This window comes from Brienomyrus brachyistius, chromosome 1 (assembly GCF_023856365.1).
Source record: "Brienomyrus brachyistius isolate T26 chromosome 1, BBRACH_0.4, whole genome shotgun sequence".
Taxonomy (NCBI): Eukaryota; Metazoa; Chordata; class Actinopteri; order Osteoglossiformes; family Mormyridae; genus Brienomyrus; species Brienomyrus brachyistius.
Window position 1 is genome coordinate 26,675,499 of NC_064533.1, and position 24,566 is coordinate 26,700,064.

Below are 24,566 nucleotides of genomic sequence, written 5' to 3' on the forward strand. Positions count from 1 at the left end.
ACAATCATTTGGCAGGCTTGAGGCAGTGAAATGGATGTTAATAATCGTGTATGTGTTTTTGCTATTTATTATTGTTGTAATGAAGTACTGCCATGTCAATGTCTACTCGTGATGACCAAAGATGGCATTCATCTGGAATGTTCTGGCTCCGTATTTTATTTTTTATTTATTTTAATTTTACAGAGAATACAAGTTAAGCGATTGCCTCAAGAATGCTGTTTGCGCCATATTACTCATTTTGCCTTGGGTCCTATAAACGTCTGATTCTTTGGGAGATTATGTTTCTCACTAGCCAGAGCAATATGAAAATTTGAGTCCCCACCATTAAGGTTTTGTTTGTTTTGACATATTAATTCTCCTTAAGATGCTACCAGTTCAGGATTGGGTTCCTCAGCGGATTCCCTGGTCCAGCTTGGTCCCACGTGGTTGTTATGTGGGATGAAAGCTCACACCTATGTTCCCCAGTGACTGAAATAATGGTTTATTTGCCTTTTTCACAAATACAGGTACATTGTAGTGCTTCTTTTCACATATCCCATTATGCTCTCCTTTGAGATACACACACACACACACACACACACACACACACACATATATACAGTTGAGAGCAAAGCTGGGGGTTGTAGCACTGGGTCAGCCATCTATCCGACACCCCTGAAGCATTTCAGAGGGTTAAGGGCCTTGCTAATGGACCCAACAGACTATTCTGCTGGGGATGGGTTTTGAACCAACGCCCATTGGATGACAGGGGACTGAACCACACACCATCCCTGACATTGTGTGTAAGGTGTGCTGGTGCATTTTTTGTTTTGTGCCCTAAATGAATGTCTGATTTTGTGGTTCCTGTGTGCAGGACCTCAGCTCAGAGCCCTGTTTTAATAACCCAAAGTGAACGTTTAGCAGTCTGTGGTGGTTCTGAGGAAGCTGACGTTGAGTTTAAAGGACAGTCAGCTACATGACTGTTTGTTCAGAGGACTTAAATGCATTCCTGTGGTTTTCAGTTGTATTCAAGACCACTTCGTAGCAAAATCTCAACTCCCGTAAATCATTAACAGATGCACGATTTTGGGTTAGGACACGTCACTCAGAAAGTAATTTGACTGTCCTGAAACTAATTTAACCTTTATCAGAGCAATATAGAAACTCACAACCCTGACCAAATAAGTGGTTAGACGATGAAGGGATGGCTTTAAATCTGTGCTGGCATTGCAAAGGATTTTTTTATAGTGGGGGCAATAATTCATACAGAAGGGCCAATAGGTTTGGGCCGTATCTATTTTTACACGCCGTCATACCTTCTACAGATGCAGGGTGGCCAATCTTATCCGCAAAGGGCCGGTGTGTTTGCAGGTTTTTGAGATAACCTTGGGTCAGCTGTTCAAAACCAGGTGTGAGGACTCCTCAGCCAGTCAGTCCTCTAATTAGTGACCTAATTAGGGAGTTGCAATGAAAACCTGCATACACACCGGCCCTTTGCGGATAAGATTGGCCACCCCTGGTCTAGAATTATAAAAGAAAATATGTAGGCTACTGTACACTCCGCAATCAGAGATAGCCTAAACAGGCTTATCAGTGTGGAAGGTGATGGAAACGAGACTCCTTTTTGAACAGTTATAAACACCAGCCTTCATCTACTGGCACCAATTCTTCATGTTGCAGAACACACCATGTGACCACCCCCAGGGTGTATGGGAAACGTAGTTATCCAATCTACTAACAGTAGTGTGGATGTAAACACGTAAGAACTTGGAAAGATCGCTGCAAAATGTATTAAATATTAGTCCTGTGTGCAAATGGTTTCCTCAAGAAAATTTCTTTTCTGTTTCCAAATAATTCTTCTGTTGGCTACTTCCCCTGTTGTAATAAATTCATTTCATTATAGATTTGTATTTTACATCAGTAAAAAGATTACCACTCCTGTGTTTCAGGTAACTCTATTCACATGCACACACTGTGCACTGCAATACTTCAGCCATCTACCACTGTGGCAGTGGTGGCCTAATGGTTAGGGGTGTGTGCTTGTAACTGAATGATTGCTGGTTTGAACCCCCGACCAGCAAGGTACTGCTGAATTAGGTGCCCCCTGATGTGACACATAGGTTAATGCGGGGAACAGGTTTTGTTTTCTTGTTGTGCTATGGTGTGTCACCAATGAAAATGAATCACTTTCCCTCTAATATAGCATGGGCATATCAGGTTAATAGAAAGTTTCTATGTATGTTTCACTGCATTAAAAATTATACATTCGGGATTTCTGAATATCTGGGTGTACTGTAATACCAACATACCGCCCAAGCCTTGGGGCCAACATTATCATTAGCCAATGATATGTTTTGAATGAATGACTGACAGGAGAGGGGGCACTCAAGGGGCCAGTCAGCATTCAACTGCAGCCATTTCTCTTATAAATTCCCCTGTAAAACCACTAACTTTCAGTTACACCAGTCAAGCCCTTCAGGCTCCTCAACCGGGATTTATGCAGTGGCTGGGTATAAACGAATAAACTGAATCCAATTGAACTGACGACAATACATATCAAATTGCATCAGCATATCATCTAATGCAGACAATAAATGATTTATTCATGCCTGAAGGTAACCCATAATTTCCCTAACAATAAGAACATAATAATAAAGAACAGACATACAGTAACTCCTTACAAACAAAAAAATTCCTTGGCACAGATTGTGTCGTGATGTGTTAGGCACATTTTAGGTTGGCACATAGCATATAATCATCGAAGCTCATTAGTCAATCAATACACAATAATCAGTTAACAGCCCACTTTGCTGTGTCTACACACCTCTAAATAAAACATCAAAATAGAATGCATCATTAGGCAGGCATTCGACTTTATCCTCAGTATTTCCTTTTGAATTAGCCATCTGGTAGGACCATATCACAAAAAGTTTTTGCATTTAAACTATCACTTGGCCACATTAACAAACATACAGTTGCCGATTGCCACAATCTTAGGGAGTCCCCCGCAGTGTCAGGATTACCAGCGGCACGTTTAACGTCAGTCAGTGCCAATCAGAGTTCATGTGACTCCCTAGGCAAGCTTCACCGCCAGCGATATATAATAAGCAACAATAATAACACCTCTCCCCTCCCCTCCACATTGTGTGGCTGACTTGTGTCGGCACTGCGGAGGGCAGAAGCACTTCTAGGGTCACCCTTTGTCTTGGTGCTTATAGTCCGAGCTAAAGTCAAGCTGGTTTGCTAAGTCAGTGTCCCCTCAGCACTTGGTGCCAAAGGCCCATGTCGCCTAATGGGTGGACCAGCACTGAGTTCAGTTTACCTGAGCTGTAAACTGCTCCGCTCTGGTCTGCTCTTACTGGGATCCTGTGGAATCTTGTGGGTATTTCAGCAGGTTGTAGTTTAGTTAGCTTATAAAACAAGCCCCTCTACTCACCTGTAAACAAATGTTAATCATAAAAAGTATGTTTTTGCTTTGGGAGCAAGAGGCAGAGGTCTGAAGCAGTGGTCTAATGCTAATGGTCTGGCAGTGGGGGTTTATTCTAGAGTAAAGCAGCTATTCACATTGTTGTTCAGCTTGCTTATTATTTATAACCTGATGCATCTATAAAAAATTTCCACATTCCATCCTCCGGTCATCATCAGTCTATTCACTGTTAATATGGTTGATGATATACAGAGCAACTTCTTGAGCAATGTTGCCAGGCAATGCTGCTGACAAATGTTGCTCGGACACTTTCTCATTGATATTTCAATTTCTTTTTGAACAACTTTTATTTGATTTTTCACTGTAATCCAGATCCAGATGAGTTGCCCTTTGTCTCATCCGGTTGGCAACTGCACAAAAACATTGCTCAAAAAGTTGCATCATCACCTTAAGATATATAATTCAGAGGTTTCATTGTCATTGTGTTATATGCAACAAAATTAACTTGGTGACCTCCAAAGTGGACGCGATACCAATATGATGTCAATAATCCTGTATATAAAGGATTTAAACCATATACGAAACAATAAACTATACATAAAAGTAAGCAAATACTGAGATAATCAAACTATAAAATAGATGAATTACAAGGTGGCAGACTATATAACAATAACATAACATTAAATGCAAGATTGATCTTCGTTATGTATGCTGGCCCTCACATGGAATAAAAATATATAGCAAAAAAATCCTTGACTGTCTTCTACACATATTTTTATATAGCATTAAATTCATATTAGTTAATACAAAGATTATTGTAATATTATTTGATTAGAAGAATAAACTACATATATATGAGCTATGAGCCATATACATAATGTAAGAATATCATTTACAATCCCGCACATTAAAGTCACACATAAGTACAGAGACTGAACACATGCAATCGTCGCGTCCAGCATTATGAGTCAGGTTTGGCTTCATATTATCATCCAGTTGGATGCTAAATCCAGTTGGAAGCTAAACTAAACACCTCTTACATCATCTGTGTATGTGTTCTGTGTTTTTGTCCTCCTTTCTTAATTACTCTTATACTTTACATCTTCGTTCCTCTGACCCCCTCTTCCTGTCCCATTTTTTCTTTTTCGTCTCCCATCATCCTTTGCTCGTTGCACACCTGCCCAGGAGTAAAACGAGTGCTAACAAGGATCCCCGTACTTGCTGAGACTTTCGTTTCTTCTCCTCTGTCTTCTTTCGCCGTCCCTTCACAAAAAAAAAAAAAAAAAACGAGATGGGAGAGCAGGTCGCTTAATGAAGTGACCTCTTCCTCTCCTTTTGTCCAAGCGATCGGTCTCCTATTTCCATCAGCCGTGTAACAGACTGAACATGTTGGCTGACTGTTCTATTTTATATATGCAGGAAATTGTGGGGCTTCCTCTGAGTCAGATCTTCATAGCATATTCAGACATGCAGTCAAGACATCCTTTGAGTGCGTGATGGTGTGTACCCCCAACCGGAAATCAAATTCGCACCCTTAGCGATCTCTATGAGAGGAACATGATTCACTTACTGAGCCAATGGGATCAATCAGGCTCACCTCTTATATCATCGCGGACCAACATTGGCACTAAATTGGTGTGAAAGGGCCACCGTGTTCAGCGGACCATGCCAGAATCTTCTGAGTTATCATCGGAATCCCATTCTGGCAGGGTTGTCTCTTGAATTTTATAATTTTTTTTTTTAAATACATACACCTTGACTTTCTGTGCGTTAGTGTGAGTGTTATAATTTTGTGCATTTCCTTACATTTGTGAATCCCCCATGATGGAAGGATTTCTTATCTCTATATTATTTCAAGTTTTGGTGTGTTCATTTTAGCTGATATATTATGCACCATTTAAATTCTGGAGCATTTAAATCCATCTTATGTAGTATTTCGAATTTGTACATAACATTCATCCATCCATCCATCCATTTTCCAAACCGCTTATCCTATTGGGTCGCGGGGGGTCCGGAGCCTACCCCGGAAGCAATGGGCACGAGGCAGGGAACAACCCAGGATGGGGGGCCAGCCCATCACAGGGCACACTCACACACCATTCACTCACACATGCACACCTACGGGCAATTTAGCAACTCCAATTAGCCTCAGCATGTTTTTGGACTGTGGAGGGAAACCTGAGTACCCGGAGGAAACCCCACGACGACATGGGGAGAACATGCAAACTCCACACACATGTAACCCAGGCGGAGACTCGAACCCGGGTCCCAGAGGTATGAGGCAACAGTGCTAACCACTGCACCACCATGCCGCCCCCATAACATAACATTCATGACAGCGAAAAATATTATGCTTAAACCAGGTGGCCAAATTAATAGTCTTTGGGAAACTGAGCAACTAGTAAATATTTCAATTAACAGGGTGTGCAATTTTATGTTTGCCTTTAACTGAAGGAGATAGATCGCTAGTAGTCCCCAAAAGAGTCGAAACCATCGGAGAGCTAATAGGGTCAGGGCTGTTGGGGATCGGGGCTGGTGTGGTGCTGAGGCATCGCCCGCTGCATGGCGGCACTAGGACCCCAGTTGGAGGCAGCCCATCTGGGTAGGAACATCTTGTCTCTTTGGCAAGAAGACCATCTTCCCCTGCTGTTGGGGGAACTTTGTAAACTCCACATTTCAGTGGCAGCACTTGAATTGTACACAATTGTACACATTGAGGTATGCAGAGTACAGAGTGGTCAGGTCTCTGTAGGTGGATACACCTACTTGTGGTCTGGTCAGTCTAATGGCTACCATACTCAGGGAGTAGCTGTTGCTGTGGGGGATCAGCTCCTCATAATAGCGATGGATGTCACTCCTTTCAACAAGTGTATTATGAAACTTAGGCCAAAGGCACTCTTTTGGTGTCTTGTATGTTGTCTTAGTGTACGTTGCAACCATAGTGAGTAATGTCTCACTTCGCTTGATGGTTAATGGGTGCCCATGAGGTGACACTCCTCTGGTCATAGATGACTTCATTGCGATCACTGGCACTGACAGGGCTGGCTATGAGGTTGTGTCAGTCATCATGGGTTTGGAGACTGGGGTGAGAGTGGCTCCATCTTCCTTGGCTTTGCTCTGATCCTGGTTCCAGCACCCTGAGCCGGATCATTGGACTTGGTACTGCAATACTGGTGGTGTGGTGAAGGAGATCGATCGAATCCTCGTGGGCAGATGCTGGAGGCTCCTGCAGAACTGCAGGGTCTGCAGAAGTGGCCAGTTTGTGAATTCTGACTACAGACTTTGTTGTTGCTACTCTGAAGATTCAGCTTAGATCCAGCAGGCTACCACCTACTACGAGAATGAGGCTGGACTTAGCCAGACTCCAAGATCAAGCTGTTTCTGATAAGTTTGCATGCAGTTTGTGTGGGAATCTTGCAGACTTGGGTGTGACTACTAACTCTAATGTGATGCGGGAGACCTGCCATGATAAGACCCTGAAGGTTGCCGAGGGTTGTGTTGGTGTTGCCCGTGTTTCCAGAAGGAGATGTGACGTCTCGCGGGACACCCTGGATATTATAGATAGGAGTCGCAGCACCCGACTTGGTGGCAAGTCCAGTCTGTATCGAGAACTGAGGAGGACGGCTGTGAGGCTCTGAGGGCAGATCATGAGGAGTTTGTTAGATGAATCTGTGAGCAGGTGACACACCATCTGTGGTCTAGCAACACACATCCTGCTTGGAGAGGAATTGAAGCATTACATACATCTGAATCTGTTCCTCGGACACTTGCTGACAGGACGGGTTGAGCAGGTGTTTAAAGCTGATCCTTCAGCTAGGACATTTAGCATCTGTGGGTCAACAGTTCCTAAGGCTGATCCTCCCATCATCTGCGAACCACCTAATCTCATTGCGAGTGCATGTGTGATGAATCAGCTGAGGGTAGGGAAGGCCACAGGGATCTGTGGTATCCAGGATGAGCTTCTCCAGGCTGGTGGTAAGGCTGTCCTCATGGCATTGCGGGCAATCTTTGCTTCCATTTAGGAGTCATGTGTCATCCCAAGTGACTGGAAAATGGGAGTTGTAGTCCCTATCTGGAAAGTGAAGGCTGGTCGCCTGGATTGCAGCAACTACAGGGGGTTAATACTGCTCTCAGTGCCAGGTAAGGTTCTTGCTAGGGTCATCCTTAACACAATCCGTGATCACTTGCTCACCTATCAGCAACCGGAGCAGTCTGCTTTGATGCCTAAGAAGTCTACCATCGACTGCATCCTGGCACTGAGGGTTCTCATCGAGTGAAAGCATGAATATCGGCAGAGGTTCTTTGTAGACTTTGTTAATTTTCGTAAAGTGTATGACTCAGTTGATCGAGTCGCCCTGTGGGACATCCTGAGACTTTGCGGGATCCCCTCGAAGTTGCTGGACATCATAGCTAGTCCTGTATACTGGCACTGTGAATGCTGTGCAGAGTGGACGGAGAACCTATGCATTCTTCCCAGTTGATTCTGGGGTTTGCCAGGGGTGTGATCTTTCTCCTGCTTTGTTTAATGCTTGCATGGACTGGGTATTGGGCAGGGTCGTGGGGTCCAACAGTTGTGGGGCATCTGTTGGCAAAGAAAGATTTACTGATCTTGACTTTGCTAATGGGGGTGGCATGGTGGTGCAGTGGTTAGCACTGTTGCCTCACACCTCTGGGACCCGGGTTCGAGCCTCCGCCTGGGTCACATGTGTGCGGAGTTTGCATGTTCTCCCCACATCGTCGTGGGGTTTCCTCCGGGTACTCCGGTTTCCCCCCACAGTTCAAAAACATGCTGAGGGTAATTGGAGTCGCTAAATTGCCTATAGGAATGCATGTGTGAGTGACTGGTGTGTGAGTGTTCCCAGTTCCTGGGTTGTTCCCTGCCTTGTGCCCATTGCTTCCAGGATAGGCTCTGGACACCCTTGCGACCCAGTAGGATAAGCGGTTTGGAAAATGGATGGATGGATGGATGGATGGACTTTGCTGATGATTCTGTGATCTTCAGGGAGTCAATGGAGGCTAATTGAGATTCTTGAAAGACTGAGCAAGGAGTCTGTGTATCTGGGATTGAGAGTGTCCTGGATAGAAATCAAGATCCAACCTGAAGGAAAAAGGGGTATATTTTATGTACAATTCATTATTAGTAATATCACGTCGCAAAATTTCTAAAGTGCTATAGAACAGCTGAATGGAACGCAAATTTATGCAAGTGAATGCTAATTGTGCTAACGTTTGATGCTAACAGAGGACAGTGATTCTAAGAAACAAATAAATAAGATGCCGATTCTCAGGCACTTGCTAGTGGAAATTAGCACAAGGTAAATCACGCTTACAGTACACTGTGTGAACAGTAAAGTGTCTCTTCGGTTTTAGATCACTGTAGCTCTCCAAACCCAGCAACGTTTTTACAGAGCCGATTCTTCTGCAGTGGAAATACCAAAGCAACCTGGAACCATGCCTTAACTAGTCTCTCAGTACGGCTTCGGTATGGGTTGGTTCTGTTCTGCCAGTGGAAAAGCACCAATAGTCTCCACATTTATATGATCCTGGTCTCCACAAGGTTTGGCTTTATAATTGGCTATCAGTTCCTAGCAGAGTTTGGACTAAAACAGCAAAAACCCATATCAGTTCCGGCCACATAATGCCGGCATGCAGTAACATTTGAATGTAAGTGGGTTTGGAATGCAAAAGAGGCCCTAAATTCAGCCTACAAAGTTCCCTGTAATGGATTGACAAAACTGATAAGGCCATGGCAAACGGACCAAGCAACAAGGCAGAAGAAGGGACATACAGCAAGATCTCTCAGGTGGATATGGGAAATCAATGGTATGAAAGGGTAAATGCATTAAGATACCATAATCTTGCTTTTTATATATATATATATATATATAAAACACATTTGGGATTTGCAGTTGTCGTGATTGATAGCCAGAACACAAATATTACTAATTATGCATCAAAAGCCAATGGTACAATACTGAAAAGTAGCAAAATGAAATATTTCAGTGACTGGTGTGGATGCTTTTGATTACTTTTTGATGACAAACTTCAAAGTTGTCACTTGCTCTAAACTTTTTCAGATCAGATGCTTACAAGAACATCATTTGGCCAATGAAAAAGCCCCTGATGAGTATTTCTTTTTTAATGTTTTTGAAAAAGCTCTCGCTCTCATTTCTGCAAATGCATGCCATCAGATGATTGAGGTGGAATGGTCAAATTATTGTTTGGACTTGGTATTTCTGAGATGAGGAAAGGGGTGGGGGGGGCTCACCTTTGATAGTAATTGTACCTCTTTGTTGTGTGATCTCATGTTCATGTTTTATTCATTTAGAGCTGGTTACTATTGTGTTTTAAACAATGCAGGTGGGCCTGCGCCCCTTGCTGGCCATCCACCACAGTTGTCTTTCCCGGCAGGCTCGTTCACTTTTAATCATCTTTAGTGACCTTCTTTGGGTACCGTAACACAGATTTGGGAGCATGCTATGTTTGGTGCATTAGCGGTAGGTTTAGCCATAAGTATTTAGTTCACTGTTTTCAAGTAGCTGTAACAATACAGAGTCGTCAGACAATGTCTAGCTAAATGGAGTTGTACTGAATCAGGGCAATGTAATAGACACCCATTATCTTACGTGCATAATGGAAGACGATAAACTATTGAAACTAACACTGCACTGCATAACGTTCGCAAGCTCTGCAGGAGGGTCACTACAGAACGACAAAAGGCAGAAATAAGCTCTTGTGTTACCACTGGTCTGAACTGGGGGTGGGTTAATTGTTTCTGGGCCCCCCACTCAGATGTTTCAAAAGCTAAATAGATAGCTAGCAAATATAATTTGAAGATCATCGCTAGCTGGTTAGCAGAGCATGCTGCTTCACCATCTCCTAAATAAGGAACAAGCTTATTTAATATTTATCGGACATTTAGTAATATGCAGTGATTGTTTGTAGCCAACAGAGTGCCACACAATTACGTGGATTAAGTGGTGGTAAACACACCGCTGACCTCAGTCCCCTTATATTTCAATGCAGTCCTTTGGTGTTGGTTTTTATTTGTATTGCAACTTAGCTATTTGATATTTGCAGAGACACACACATCCCCCCCCTAGAGTTTGTCTGGAAATCAATCGCACTGGTACCTGGCAGAGAGGTCAGGCATATTGAAAGTACTTAAGAGAAAAAGCCGTTAGGAACCCATTGGGCTCCACTGTGGGGGCTGGGGGGCTGTCTCAGAGAATAAATATCAAGTAGGTATGGTTATAAATTACCAGTGGTCTGGATTCTCTGGCAGTTACCAGTGGGTATGTGGTTTATGCGTTGTGTACGTGAGCAGGTTAGCAAACCGAAATCCGCTGCTGCGGCTTCACACTTGCGGTCCATCTACATCTGAGCCCATTGCCTGCCTTTATGTAAAGACCATGGGATTTGTGGCAGTTACTTCCTCTCTTAGACAGTTACTGTTTACACCTACAAAAGGTCCATGTCTCAGATATTTCAGTTGAAGGATCATCACATGCTGTGGGTTGGGAGAGCAAGATTTTAGGCTTTTTTGGATTGAAAATCATGCCGTTTGGACTTTAGGGAGCAGACAATGTATGTTTATATTTATTTAACATCTCACTGCCCTTTGGACAGTTTAATAATGCATCAGCCATATTGCTATTTTTATGACTGCGTTTGAATGTGACTCATTTTGGGTAACGGTGGTGTTGAGCAGTAAGACAGCAGGTGGCCAGGAAGCACTGATGCAAATGTTAGGAAATTTAGCATGGATATTGGAAATCTATGCAGGCTGTTTCGACGTTTTGAGAGTCTTTGAAAACTACCCCATTTAATGGAATCTAATGTATCTAATGGAAAGAACCACAAGTTGTAGAAGCCTGATCCTCTACAGCACAGGTGTCAAATTCAAGACCTGGAGGGCCGGAGCCCTGCACATTTTTGGGTTTCCCTTCATTTAACACACCTGATTCAACTCCTTGCACTTCCATGTGCTAATTACCACACAGCTTCTGAACTGAATCATTTGTGGTGGAACAGGGAAAAAGCTAAGCTACACAGGGCTCCGGCCCCCCAGGACTGCAGTTTGATGCCCCTACTCTACAGTGTCATCACATTCGGTAGAGCTGTGAAAGGACAGTAGTGAGATATACTGTAAGGTTATAGGCTGGTGTTGTGTACTGTACATGGATTGCTATAGCTCCCATCTCACCCGTTATGCAGCTTTCCTTTTCCCTAGGAATGAATGCTGCATTGCCATGGCAACAAAAACAGCACCTTTATGAGGCAGCCTGCAACACCGGAGTCTCTGTAATGGCTCTGAGTCTGTTCCAGTCCAATGTGTTCACAGCGTATTTATGAAAGAGAATAATAATAAACTATGGCTATACCTGCATTTACCATGAAATGAGCTTGAAGGCCTGGCTCAGTAAGGCACTTCTTACCCCAGGTAATTTGGATCCTTAATGAGGACAGTGTTCCAGCCTACTTAACTTACATGTGTACAGTATACATACAGCACCAGTCAGTGGTCTGGACACACCTACTGGTAATCATTTGTCTTTCAGCAACATAACAATGCTGAGCACACCTTAAGGTTATGCAGTAAGTATTATCTTATAAACAAGGAAAGACATGGAGTCCTGACACAGATGACCTGGCCCCCATAATCCCCCAAACTAAACCCTACGGCATTAGTTTGACTTGGATCAAAGAGTAAGACCAAAGTAGCCAACAAGTGCCCAGAACTAGTGGAAACTGTTTCAGGCCTGTTGGAGAAGCATCCCAGGTGGCTACATCTGGAAACTGGTTGAAGGAATGCTCAAATTGAGACTAAAACTGCTAAAATAGAGACAAATGCATTAAAAACATGTATATCCAGACTTTTAACTGATTTTATACTTAAATATTTATTCTTAGACCCTTGCACTTCCTGCCACTTTACTACCAATTGCAAATTTTCATAATTGTTACAGCCTCAGTATTTCAGCAGTAGGAGTGCAACAATAAGCTCACTGGTTTTGTTTACAGTGCCTTACAGTGAGATATTTACAACATATACACTGTTTATAAGCTAAGAGCCCCATACCACAACTCAGAGTGAACTTTGCACAACAAACAGACAGAATCCCCCAAACTAGAAATCAACACCAACGTACCAGTCAAACCCCAACAAAACATATAATACTTGCCTCCTTAACTAACAAAACAGGAGAAAATAGAACCCCTACAAAGTGCTCAGAAGACAAAAGGTACAGACACATAGTCGATACACATCAATCTAAGAAGGATTTGGGCTGTCCATGCCGCCGCAGTGCTGAAGCTGGTCCACACTTTATAACCAAGTGAAAATAGGTGTTGCGGTTCGATTGGTTTCCCATGCTGGGAAAAGCATGTCCAGTGTCTTTCCCTGGAAGACAAAGGGTGTTTCTCAATATGTGTACTTGTACCTGTTTTAATTTCTCTTCCATTGCTGATGACCAGTTCCAATGCTCAAGTGCAGAGGAAAGTAAAAATCCCTGGATGTCATCCGTGCTCTACCCCTCACATCAAGGATACATTGGCAGCATCCTTGCCGAATGAGACTAATCCCATGATTCATTGCACTCCAAGTTCTTTCTTGGAAGGCATGTTAGCAAGACCAATGTCTTGCCAAGGCCACAAGTATGATCTTTACCTTCTTGGTATAGAGAAACACCCAAAACCCCATAATATTCATACCCCTAGTGGCAGGAGGTTTTAACAATGATATTTATGATTGTTTGACATTTACTTTTTCATATCCTATGTCTGATCTCTTTGTATTATGTCCCCTTTGTGCTTGTGTCCCTTAAATGTATGTCTCCTGATCACAGCTAGGCAACAATGTATTTCACTACACATTGTCCTGAGTATAATTGTGTCTGTGGACTTTGAAGGCAAGGTTGCATGACAAGCTGTGCAGTACAGCTAAGTGAAATCTACCCACATTAGAAGCCAATGTTGCCGGTTCCAGGTTATCTTGTATCCAGCCTGATAGGAATACTGATGTGGATGTGGCTCCAGTTCAGTGCACGAAACTGAGATGTTCGCATGTGTCTTACTACCATTATAACATTATCTGTTATGTCATTGGCGTAAAAGCTTGGGAAGGGCACAGTTTAAAATTTTATTGAATTAATTTGAATTATTCGAAAGAGTGTGCGATGTGACCGGTCAAGACACCATTGAGCTCCTCTTGAAGGCTGTCCATGTGCCTCATTCCCCCCCCCCCCCGCCCCCAGTGGAGCCAGATAAGGCAGTGGTGGTGGAGGGGACATGTTGAATATGCCCCCCATCCTGTTATTGAGCAGCCCTCTTATTGGGAATCTGTCAGACATCCTAGAGGTCAGTAAGGTGCCCGTGCTGCGGTTTTATCGGGATTTCACGCCAGTTTCATTTCCGCGATCCACTTGCCGAAAGGCGGGGGAGGGGGGCTAAGGGAGTTTGATGCTGGCAGACATTACTGATCTCTGTCCCAGGTTGGATTCTGTTTGCTCTAAATGTCTGTCTCATAATGAATGGTTTTAATGTATCTTTTCCTGTGTTAAAGATTGCTGCGCTTAGATATTAAAAGAAGAACGAGAAGAGCCAGTGATAGTGATCTCCAGTCTAGGTCTCTTTTCATGCCTGAGCTTGTGACACACTTGATAAAGCTCTAGCTAGATATAGGTCACTAATGATATGCTCATATCCAGGTTTCAAGACAGCAGAATGTAGACAGATTAGCTCCCCATTTCTTTATATACTCACTCTTGTATATTGTTATATATGAGTTTATATGTCAGTAACATATTTATATATGTAGGCATTAATGCACATTAACCTGCTTCAGATATGACACTTATGGCTTTCATGTTAGTACCTAAAGACATTATTTTCACTTTTCAAGCCAGAAATACATTTATTTGTAGACTTACTTTTTTGCAGATTTATTCATTGATGAACCATTCGTGTGTATTTCCCATTCGTTTTGAATTGTGTTGTACTTTTTAAAACAATTTTAAGAATTAAAGATTATAATGGCACATTTATTTATTGCTGTCTTCTGACACGCTGGCACTACATGTGCAGTGAAAGACAATTCAATGAAATCCTTCTGACCAATCAGATTTGAGAATGCAAAAGCGCAGTGGTATAAGTATATAGCTAACACTACATGAGGGGGCACAAATAATGTAGTAGCATAGTTTTACTTAGTGTATTAATTAACCAGAACCTAAGTGTTCATTCATCATTAATCAATCATAGCAGTTCATATATTTCATGGAGTTACTCTATTTGTTCCTGATTTGTACTTGAGTAGCATTAGAAGGGAAATGCGTAGCTGTATTGCCTGGGGGAGGTTCAGGTTCTGAAGGCCTCATCACAGTTTAATAGCGATGTACTCCCATCCATTTCACATTTTTGTCACTCGTAAGAATTAATCGAAATTATCAAATGACAAGAAAGCAGCCTGCACTGGTAACTACACAGCAAGCCGTACTGAATACTGTCCCACAAAAATGCTTTCATTCATTTGCAATTCACAAAATAAACAAGAACATTAATTTTTTTTGTAATTATCATTTATAAAAGGATAGATAACCTTTATAAACCTTTAAAAAAATCTGTGAAAGCAATTTTTTTTTACGAATCCTATTCCAACATGCTGCTGTGAGGTTTAATGTTAATGTGTCATCATTACAACAAAGAGCCTTGTGAGCATCTAGGTGCTGATGTTAATCAGTCAATAGCTTTCCCGCTATCTAGCTAGCCAGTTATAAATTAACTTGTTTATTGTTGCCATAGTAACCCTTGCTGAGACTAACCATTCCCATGGATGTATATACACGTTTAGTGCTGTTATCCACTGATTTCCTGGGTAGCCATAAAAGCGGCATAAGCTATGACTGGGTGTGTGGTTACATGAAAGTAAACCATAAAGGTCTGTGAATGCAATCAGAAAAGTAAAAATGGAAAAAGTTTTGTATTTTGTTTGGTTACTTATGGTTAAGGTTATGGATGGGTAGGGGTTAAGGTCATCATGTTGTGGTTAGAGTTTTCTCCATAGAAATGAATGGAGAGTCCCCACAAAGAAATAATTACAAACCTGTGTGTGTGTGCGCGTGTGTGTGTATGTGCATGCGTGCATTACACACCCTCAGCCCCTGCTGGGCCCTTGTCCTTGCCCGTAAACCAATGAAACGCAACAGGCTGATCAAGTCACTTGGTCCATTTACTACATGTTCATTTACCATTGTAAATCAATCAGACTGCCTCTTTGAATAAAGCATGTAATGTAAAAAACACAGTGGGGGCAATTAAGTTCATTAGGCAGTTTTGAGGTTTAATGAATAAGACCATAAAAGAGGTAATGGGCAAATAACCAGCTGCTGGCTCTCAGTTGGACATTTCAGACATGGATGTAGTTTTTTTTTGTCTATTAGTAAAATCCTGTGTTGGGTTGGTGCCCCATCCTGGGTTGTTCTCTGCCTTATGCCCGTTGCTTCCAGGATAGGTCCCGGACCCCTGCAACACTGAATACAGGAAATGCATGGGGATGGGTGATTAGTATAAAGTGCAAGGATATAAGTTAGTCTCCTGGGCTGTGTTTATCTTCACACACACTAAAGGATCCCAAGATTATGAGAAATTACATATTTAGTGTTGTTCCATGTGGCAAAATAGCATTAAGTCTGAGAGGTGACATTTCATCAGTGCCAAGCCCTTCATCTTTTGGCTGGATTCTGAAAAAGTGAAATAACTTTTCAAAATGTGTATTTGAGCCCAGCACCCCATGTACCAAGAGGCAAAGGTCAGCAGCATCATTTCACACCCGTGCCAAGCTACTTTCCACAACATGCACTTAGAGTCACTGGTGGAGGATGGTCATGAATGGGAGAAGGCGGCACCTCATCCAACACTAGGGGGCGCCAATGAGAACACCTCCCCCAAGCAGTAGAAAACTAATCTCCAGTAACCCCCACCAAAATGGGATCAATTGAGTTATTAAAAACTCAGTGATATTTACATAAGGACCTCTATTATTCTTACTTAGAAGTCCTATCTAATCAATTTTCTGTGTAATATAGTAATCAATTATTCATATTAATATAATCCTACCGGGAACCTTTAAGTTACTGCATTAAGTACTTTTGCCAGAAGAGCGTTTTTTTTCCATTCAGCTCTTGTGTACCTAGCATTTAAAACTTTTTAATTATATTGCAGTACTTATTATTTTGATTCATGCACACTTGGTTTTATATATGTAGTAATCTGAGTGACATGTGAAAAATTATGTCCCAGGGCTTTCATACTTTCCTTCTCCATTTCAACAATTATTAAGACAGCAAACCGAAGAAATCTATTTTTCAGACAGTTTCTGTTGCTAAACGCCCTGCAGGAAGTCCTTAGTCGACTTCACCTCTTCCAGAGAAAGTTTTTGTTCAGTTTACTGCACTTGGCGCCCCTCGTGATGCATAACTGAGTGTATCTGTAGGATTTATGAATGTGTCAAGAATCACATGTCATATCAGCAACGTAGTAATTATAGGCAGAACAATAACGAATGCAGATGATTTTTAATTTAGTTAAATCACAACCAGTTACAAAGTTTCTAAGAAGATTCTTAATGAAACAAACTATTGAACTTTATTCTCAAATGTTATTTCGTATGTTTTGGAATGCCAACTAATCAAATTTAAAGAATGTTTGTTCAGCAACATTTATTTTACCATGCCAATCTGAGGAGCTTGTTAATATTATTTATATTGCCAAATATTATTAGCTAGCCAAATGAATCAGTTCCTAAGTGAACTGCCCATATGTTCAAAAATGAATGTTACAATATTTTTGTTTCATTTTTTAGAGTTACATAGGCTTCTCAACCCAAACCTAATTGTGTAGGTCATTCTTGATTTTTTGGTTCATTTGTGCTGGGAGGGAGCAAATATGTGGACTGTCTGGGAGTCCAAAAGGACTGGGTTCAGAAACACTGGTTTAGATCAATGGTCTCCTAAATTGCCCTTGGTGTATGAATATGCATCCTGTGATGGACTGGCATCCCATCCAGGGTGTCCCCTGCCTTGAGTCTTGTGCTTCCTGAAATAGGATTCCGGCTCCCCAGAACCTGGATTAATGGTTGGAAGATGCAAGTGCGACATGCTTGCTTTGCGTTTGGGACCTTACCTACGCTAACCCAAGTCAATCATCCTCTTCACAGGTGTCTTAACACTACTGGCAGGGTCTGTGGGAGTAGTGTCCTTGTCACAGGAGCTCCTTCCCAGTCGGACGTCTCAGGAATCTGTCGTCGTGTCAATGGAGAGTCGATCGTCTGCTTTATTCAGAGGCTTTGCAGAGGGAGAAGATAGCTCCAGCAGCAGGGAATGGCGCATCCAGAGCAGCCCCCCAATCATGCACAAGATTCAGCCTATGGCAACTCTTGGCGCCGCAGCTGGGATTGATGTCAGCTTGTCCGCTACTGCTAATCTGGCTAGCTTGATGCACAACCCTGCTCAGGCCGTGCTAGCTAAAGCACTAAGCCAGGAAGAGCCCACAGACAGTAGCCATCCCTCGCTCACTACTGAGCTGCACCCCTCCAGCTCCCTCTCCTTAGTCTATTCCCCTTCCTTCTCCTCTTCCTCCTTTCTACAGCAGAGATTCCGGACAACACCTGAACTCGCGCTGCCTCATGCCATCACCCTTCGGGCGGTGGAGTCCATCCCCCCCGAGAATCTCACTCAGTCTGAGCTGGTGAATGAGTGGGAAACATCTGCACTACAGGACCTGACAGACAAGGCTGTGCCATCCACAAAGACTGCTGCCTCTCCCACTGCCCTGCCCTCCACTCTGCCCTCTGACCCCCTCTCTGCTTCTCCTGGTCCCGAACCACCTTCCCCAAACCCCATCAGTAATGCTTCAGTACTCACTTCCGCTAACAGTACCAGCATGTCTGCCACCGATGCTTCAGACTTTGCTTGGTCCCAGGCCAACACCACAAACCCCGGGCCCCAGTTCGCCACAGACTTGGCCTCCAACTCTCCCAGGCAGTCGAACGGTACCACCAAAGCTCCCTACACAGCCACTAGCAACTTCTACAGCAGGCTGGTCCCTGTTCCTACCCACATTCTCCAAAGTCCTGGTAACCACTCAAGCCCTGGGCTAGACTCCCCATACACAAGCAGAACCATCTGCCTGGGCAAGATGGACATCGTGTGGATCATACTGGCCATCAGTGTGCCTGTCTCATCCTGCTGTGAGTATATCTCCCTGGTGATCAACAGGAAGCTGAACTGGTAGAATACTTCACATCTTAATTACCATTTTAATCACATTAAAGTTTAATATGGGTCCTTATGTAGAATGTGGGTAAAGGAAAAAAACTGCTTAATCTATCACTTAACTTGTGACTTTAGTCAATACTGAAACTTAGCAGCACCAGAACTAAAGACAGAGCTACAAAAATAATGGAGACAATGACATTTTCAGCTGTTTTCCATAGTGGAGGGTGAGGGATTTTGTGAACTGATTCACCACATTAGAACCTCACTATAGTGTCCCAAGTTTGCCCTGCTTCACTGCTATCTCACTGCTTGCGTTATTTGATGTGGCTGCTACACACTTTCATGAGATCTTAAGTAATGTCACTGACATTAATTTCACTACAGATTTGTGGAGCTCAGAGGTTAATTGGTTATTGGTAATGGTGTCGGTCAACCAGAAAGTTTTACCAAGGTTTCACATAAGTCTCACATCCATCATGCATTAAAATCCACACAGCTGTACTCCTCACGGTCTGCTGCATGAAGCGGAAGAAGAAGGCCTCTATTCAGGAGAACAACGTGAGCTACTGGAACGACACCATCACCATGGACTACTTCAACCGGCATGCCGTCGACCTTCCCAGAAATATTCAGTCCTTGGAGATGGCTGAGGTGGGTCAGGGGAGATCTTAAACCCAAAACAAACAAGCATCTACCCAAGATGTTTATCTGTGGAGACATGATCTTAGTAAAATGGACCTATGGGGATACTCATTGCTACCATGAAATTCATGTGGGAAGGGTTTAGTGTGGAATTATATTGATATAGCATAACAGTATAATGCTGACATGTATAATCATGGAATAGGGACAGTCATGCATAAAGAACAGTCATGCATAGACATGGAACAGTGATGCATAGTTACAGAAAAGTCATGCACAGTCATAGATTTATCATGTGTAAGCATGCAGACTAAGAACTTTCAGAGATATACATGGGAAGAGAACTGCTATGTCACATGATCCCGCTGTTTCATAAGAACTTCTAGTTGCCAAGTGATTTTCTGACTGAAACTTGTGATTTTCTCTTGGAAGAGAAAGGTATTTCAAAGGACGCTGCTTATGGAAGTAATTGCACTGAACTACTTAAACTTTCAGATCCCCGCTTAGTTTTGTCAGAGTTTGAAAAGCCGTTGGCAATGTGAGACCTAGTAAATGTCTTTCTCTCGATCCACCCACTAATGCAGTTACACTATGAGAGCCTAATCCACATTCCCTGCTGTGGAGAGAAATTTGTTTTGTCCACCACGTTGGGTTATTGAATCATTAAAACGAGGACTTGGCAGTGCTTATTTAAAAAAGGCTGCTATGAGTCAGTGAATATCCTACCCTTTTAAATACTATGGGATAGGATGACTCAGAAGCGGACACACTAAAAGACCAAAAACACTGCAGTGGTAAACCTTAACTCCTGAGCATTGCAGTCAGTAATCCCATAAATGTACTATTGTATCAATAGTTTGTAGAGCTCTGACAGTGATGATGTCACTTCCTTTGTTTCTGCAATGTATTGAAACCCAGAGATCCAGATAAACTGCATATAGTCATCACTCACACACATATGCCATTGTGCTTGATATATACAATGGTCAGGGTGAGAGCGCTTCAGATAGCAGGTATCACTACATGGTCATAGTATCCCAGGCAACACAGGGCACAATGCAGGAGACACAATGGATGGGATGCCCGAATGCACGCATTCACACACACACACACACACATTCATGTTTATATTCTGATCTTGGTGGGGACTGTCCATTCATTTCTATGGGGTGTAAAAACCCTAATCCCAAGTATAACAACCTTAACCCTACCCAGCCCTAACCTTAACTATAAGTAACCAAACAAAACAGAAGACTTTGACATTTTTATTTTTTTTTTATTGCACAGATTTTTATAAAATTGAGTTTCCTCTTGTGGAGCCCGAAAAAATGGTCCCCACAATGTAAAAATGACAAGTTTTTTTTACATTGCAGATTCAGTTGGTCCTCACAAGAGGAAATATTGTACCATATATTATACATAATATATACCACCCACACATACACATACACACACGTTTGTGAGGGAGAGAGAAACTTTTAAATTCCACCAGGCCCGGATCCCCACCCAATCATAATCTTGGCCCACCGTTCATTTCTCACCTGCTTCTTCAGTCCAGATCTTGAATTGCCTGAACACTAGAGTGAGCTGTAGCATCTTACATTATCAGATTAGGAACCATTGATGAACTGGAGCTAATCTGTAAATCCTCTGAATGTCTGGTGTTATTAGTCAAACTGGGATCTTTCCGGTCTAAGGTGAATGTGTGAGACTTGCTTGGAAAGTCTGGGGTCAACCACCGTTAACAGTAAATAATCTCTTAACTGGTGTTGCTGGAGCAATCTGCAGCTCCCTCTGCTGTTACAGAGTGGTACAGCTCATCGGTCAGCTTACTCTGGACATAATGTCAGTATGTTCTACACACATATTGCAACAGACCTTACCAGTTTTGTGCCTTAAATCCACTGTTGAACAAAAGTTCATTTTCTGAGCTTGTTTGCAAAACGTTTTGCCACATATTTCCCTGGCACGCATTTCCTGTCAGGTACAAAACTCTCTTTGTCATTCCTGAATTTCTCCCTGAATAGGAGGAACTGACAGTCCAGGCCTGCCCTGGCATTGTGGGTATTTTCTGCTTCTCTCTTATTCAAGCAATGTCACCCACCATAGAGGAGGTATAATAATAATAATAAAACCACGTGTAGACTAATAGGAAAGTGTGCACTTTACTCTGTCTGCCTAGAAACAGAGATAAAAGGGGGATAGTAGGAATCCATGTGTGCAACCTTGGGGATGCACACATGTGTGAGAGGATGTCTATCAGCAGCCACCACACGCTGTGCGTAGACCATGATGACTGACACAGTTTGATTAGTTTATACATATAGATATCCAACCTATTTAGTTATGCTACTTAAAGTTTAGTTTTTTCCCCCTTAAAAGTGGGGGGGTGGATAAGGATCTCTGTATAACTGGGAGGGAGGGGGGGGGGGCATGTCTCCTCCATCCCCCCTGTCATCTGCACCCCTGGCCTCTTTAGTGGTTACGTGTGTGTGCTCTGTCCCTAAGGCATGACATGATATTCCTTCATAATTTACCCAACGCTTAATGGGTCACAGAACGATGATGAAACTGAGTTAAAGGTCTGTGTGTGTGTCAGTGAGTCAAAGTGACAGATTACTAATAGTGGACGAACCTTGACTAAGTATGAAGTACTTAACATTTAAAGCGAAAATAAATCAAGATCTCCTCTGCACAACAGTGATAGATAATTCCTTGGGCATTCTGCCATCACATTTATACAAGGTCGCTGTGACATTGAAAGACATTTATGTACTATCTGAGAAAAGTGTTGGTAAGGTTTCCTGGCTTGTAGCTCGACTCAGTGGAACCACGCTGAGCTGTGCCTTGTTTTTTCAGGAACAGGAGGCTTGCCTGCCCCCCAATGGAGACTTCACCAGCAGCGGAGTGGTGCTGGTGAATCCCTTTTGCCAAGAGACTCTCTTCATCAACAGGGAAAAGGCCTCAGATGATATCTAGAATTTTCTGCCACTTGCCACTTAAGGAGAAAGAATGACCAGGAGAGCTTTTCCTTTTTTCAAAGGTTGTAAACTTGTTTTTATAAATATAATAAACTCTAAGAGACTGGTCTTCATAAATAAAATATAATTATAAAGATGTAAAAAGATGTTATTTACAGTACTGTGAGGGTGTGGGATATTTTTATGGTGTACATTTTTTACAGCTGCGTACTTGTGGCACGGAGTGATGTATTTTTAAGAAGAATTGTCTGCATTTGTTGGTTTGTCTTTCCAAGAAAGTACCTGAGCACTAGGATGAAAATAGTCTGTCAAAATTACAGTGTTTTTTTTTTCTCCAAGGAAACGTCTGATGAGCTTGAATTCTGCATATGACCATGAGAGATGTTTGCAGAGCTAGCAACTAATATCTAGCTGTGCATTTGAAAGAGCCTTAAACAGACATAGGAAATCGATGACAGATGGAGGATGTAGATTTATTGTAGTCGGCCATGACACTAGTCTGAGGAGCACCAGACAAACTGCTTAAAATGTCTTAGTCCCTTTGTCAAGTCCGTTGTCTTACATTGTCTCCGCTTATCTATATTAGCGTCTTCTGGTGTGTATGTGCTTGTGTCTGTCTACCTTTCACCATCGGTTCAGTTTCCTGCTCGTTGTACGTGTGCGTGGCTCTGATGTTCTGGCCTGGAGACTGGGTCCGGGCTTTGCATTCAGCTCCTGCGGTGAGCTCAGTTCCAGCACCCTCTGTTTGAACAAGAAGACTGGTTTGACTCAGCCAGGGGACCCTCTGTACTGTACTGTGAGAAAACGGGGACCCAGAATAACCATTTTCCCGTCCTGGAAAAATTGTTTGCCAAGAAGCAATGAGAGAGAAGAGGTAGAGATGTAAAACTGACCAATTAAAGAATTCATAATATATTTATGCTCATATTTACTATAGGGTTTGGCTCCCAGAGATTTGACTGGTGTACAGACTACCAGTACGAACAGCACTGTGTTTCATGCACTAATAACAAGGGTGGCTTTTGCTCAGAGGAACTGGTAATTGAGATTAGGAGTATACTGTGTTGCACTATGGTTTACCTTGTTGTTAGTGAAGTCAGAGTGTACTTACATGAAGAATACTGAACATCATTTTAAAGACAAAAAGAAAAAAATGAAAAAAAAAAGTAAAATTGTTAGTTTTGTATTGCAGTCAGATTTTCTTTCTTTTTAATTCTACTCTTTTCATTTCTTTGTTGCCCATTTGCTTGACACAATGCTATGGATCAGGTTTACCCACGTGCCTCTGCATTTGAGATGACGTCTATGAAACTTTTTTTTCTTTTGGATTGTCAGACAAAAGACGAAGAAGGAATGTATTGCAGACCCGAGAAGCTGGGAAAGAATTTCACATGTATCCAACAGCGAGCCTTTTTTGTATCGTAGTATGAACACTGTACTTTTTACTACCAAGCAATAAAAATAGAAAAGCTTTGAGGAGCTTGATGTGTCCTGTTTGTCGAATTGAAAACTTCAATAATCTTGAAAACTTCAATAATCTTCGCTTTAGCCGTTTTCGGAACTTGTCTACCTGTCTTTCAGTAGAAGCCAGCACATTTTCAGCTTCCTAAAATGTTGTAATAAAAGTGTTGATTATTGGTTTGCAACTAGTACAATCTAGTACAAAATCTCTATGCATTGCCTGCAGTTGTCTTTTTTTTTTGAAGCACAAATTAGCAATAGTACCATAGTTTGGTCCACTATCTTATGAGGATGATTATTATTATGTTATTGTATGATTATGCATTGCTTGATATAAACTATGTATAAAACTATTTATTTAGGTAGTAAGTGCATTTTTTTAGAACAAAAAACACATGCAAATTAAGAGTGACACAATAAAAAAATAGTAAAAATTTCTTCTATTCTCCAAAAAGTTACTGATATCTTGTTGGATGGCTAGATGAACACTGCTTCAGTTCCATAACCTCTCCTCAGGGGCACCCCAGCCATTCCATGTATTTGTTACATTTCACCACCAGCTCACTTAACTGATTCATTTATGCAGTTTAAAAATTCAATAAGAATCTTCTACTGGATAGAAGCGGGCTAAACAGTTAATGTGTGGGATGGTAACGGTCAGTCACAATGCTGGTGGCCTTATGGATGTAGCGGGAAGTGTAGGTGTCCTGCAGGCTGGGGAGAGAGCTGCCGGTGATGAACTCGGCGGTCTGCACAATCCGCTGAAGGGTGCTGCTGCATGGGCTCTTTTGGTGAGGTCAT

The 24,566-nt window shown here is 42.3% G+C and overlaps 1 protein-coding gene across 4 annotated transcripts in view; it reads left to right on the plus strand.

Moving 5' to 3' along the window:
* Window positions 1-23,778, plus strand: part of tmem108 (transmembrane protein 108) — a 67,736-nt gene extending 43,958 nt beyond the window's left edge. For all 4 annotated transcript variants that reach the window (XM_049027252.1, XM_049027244.1, XM_049027235.1 and 1 more), the window contains 3 exons: window positions 17,622-18,653; window positions 19,178-19,332; window positions 22,183-23,778. In XM_049027252.1, the coding sequence (XP_048883209.1) occupies window positions 17,622-18,653; window positions 19,178-19,332; window positions 22,183-22,302 (1,307 nt within the window). In that variant the 3' untranslated portion in view covers window positions 22,303-23,778. The remainder of the gene's footprint in view (window positions 1-17,621; window positions 18,654-19,177; window positions 19,333-22,182) is intronic.
* The last annotated feature ends 788 nt before the right edge of the window (window positions 23,779-24,566 follow it).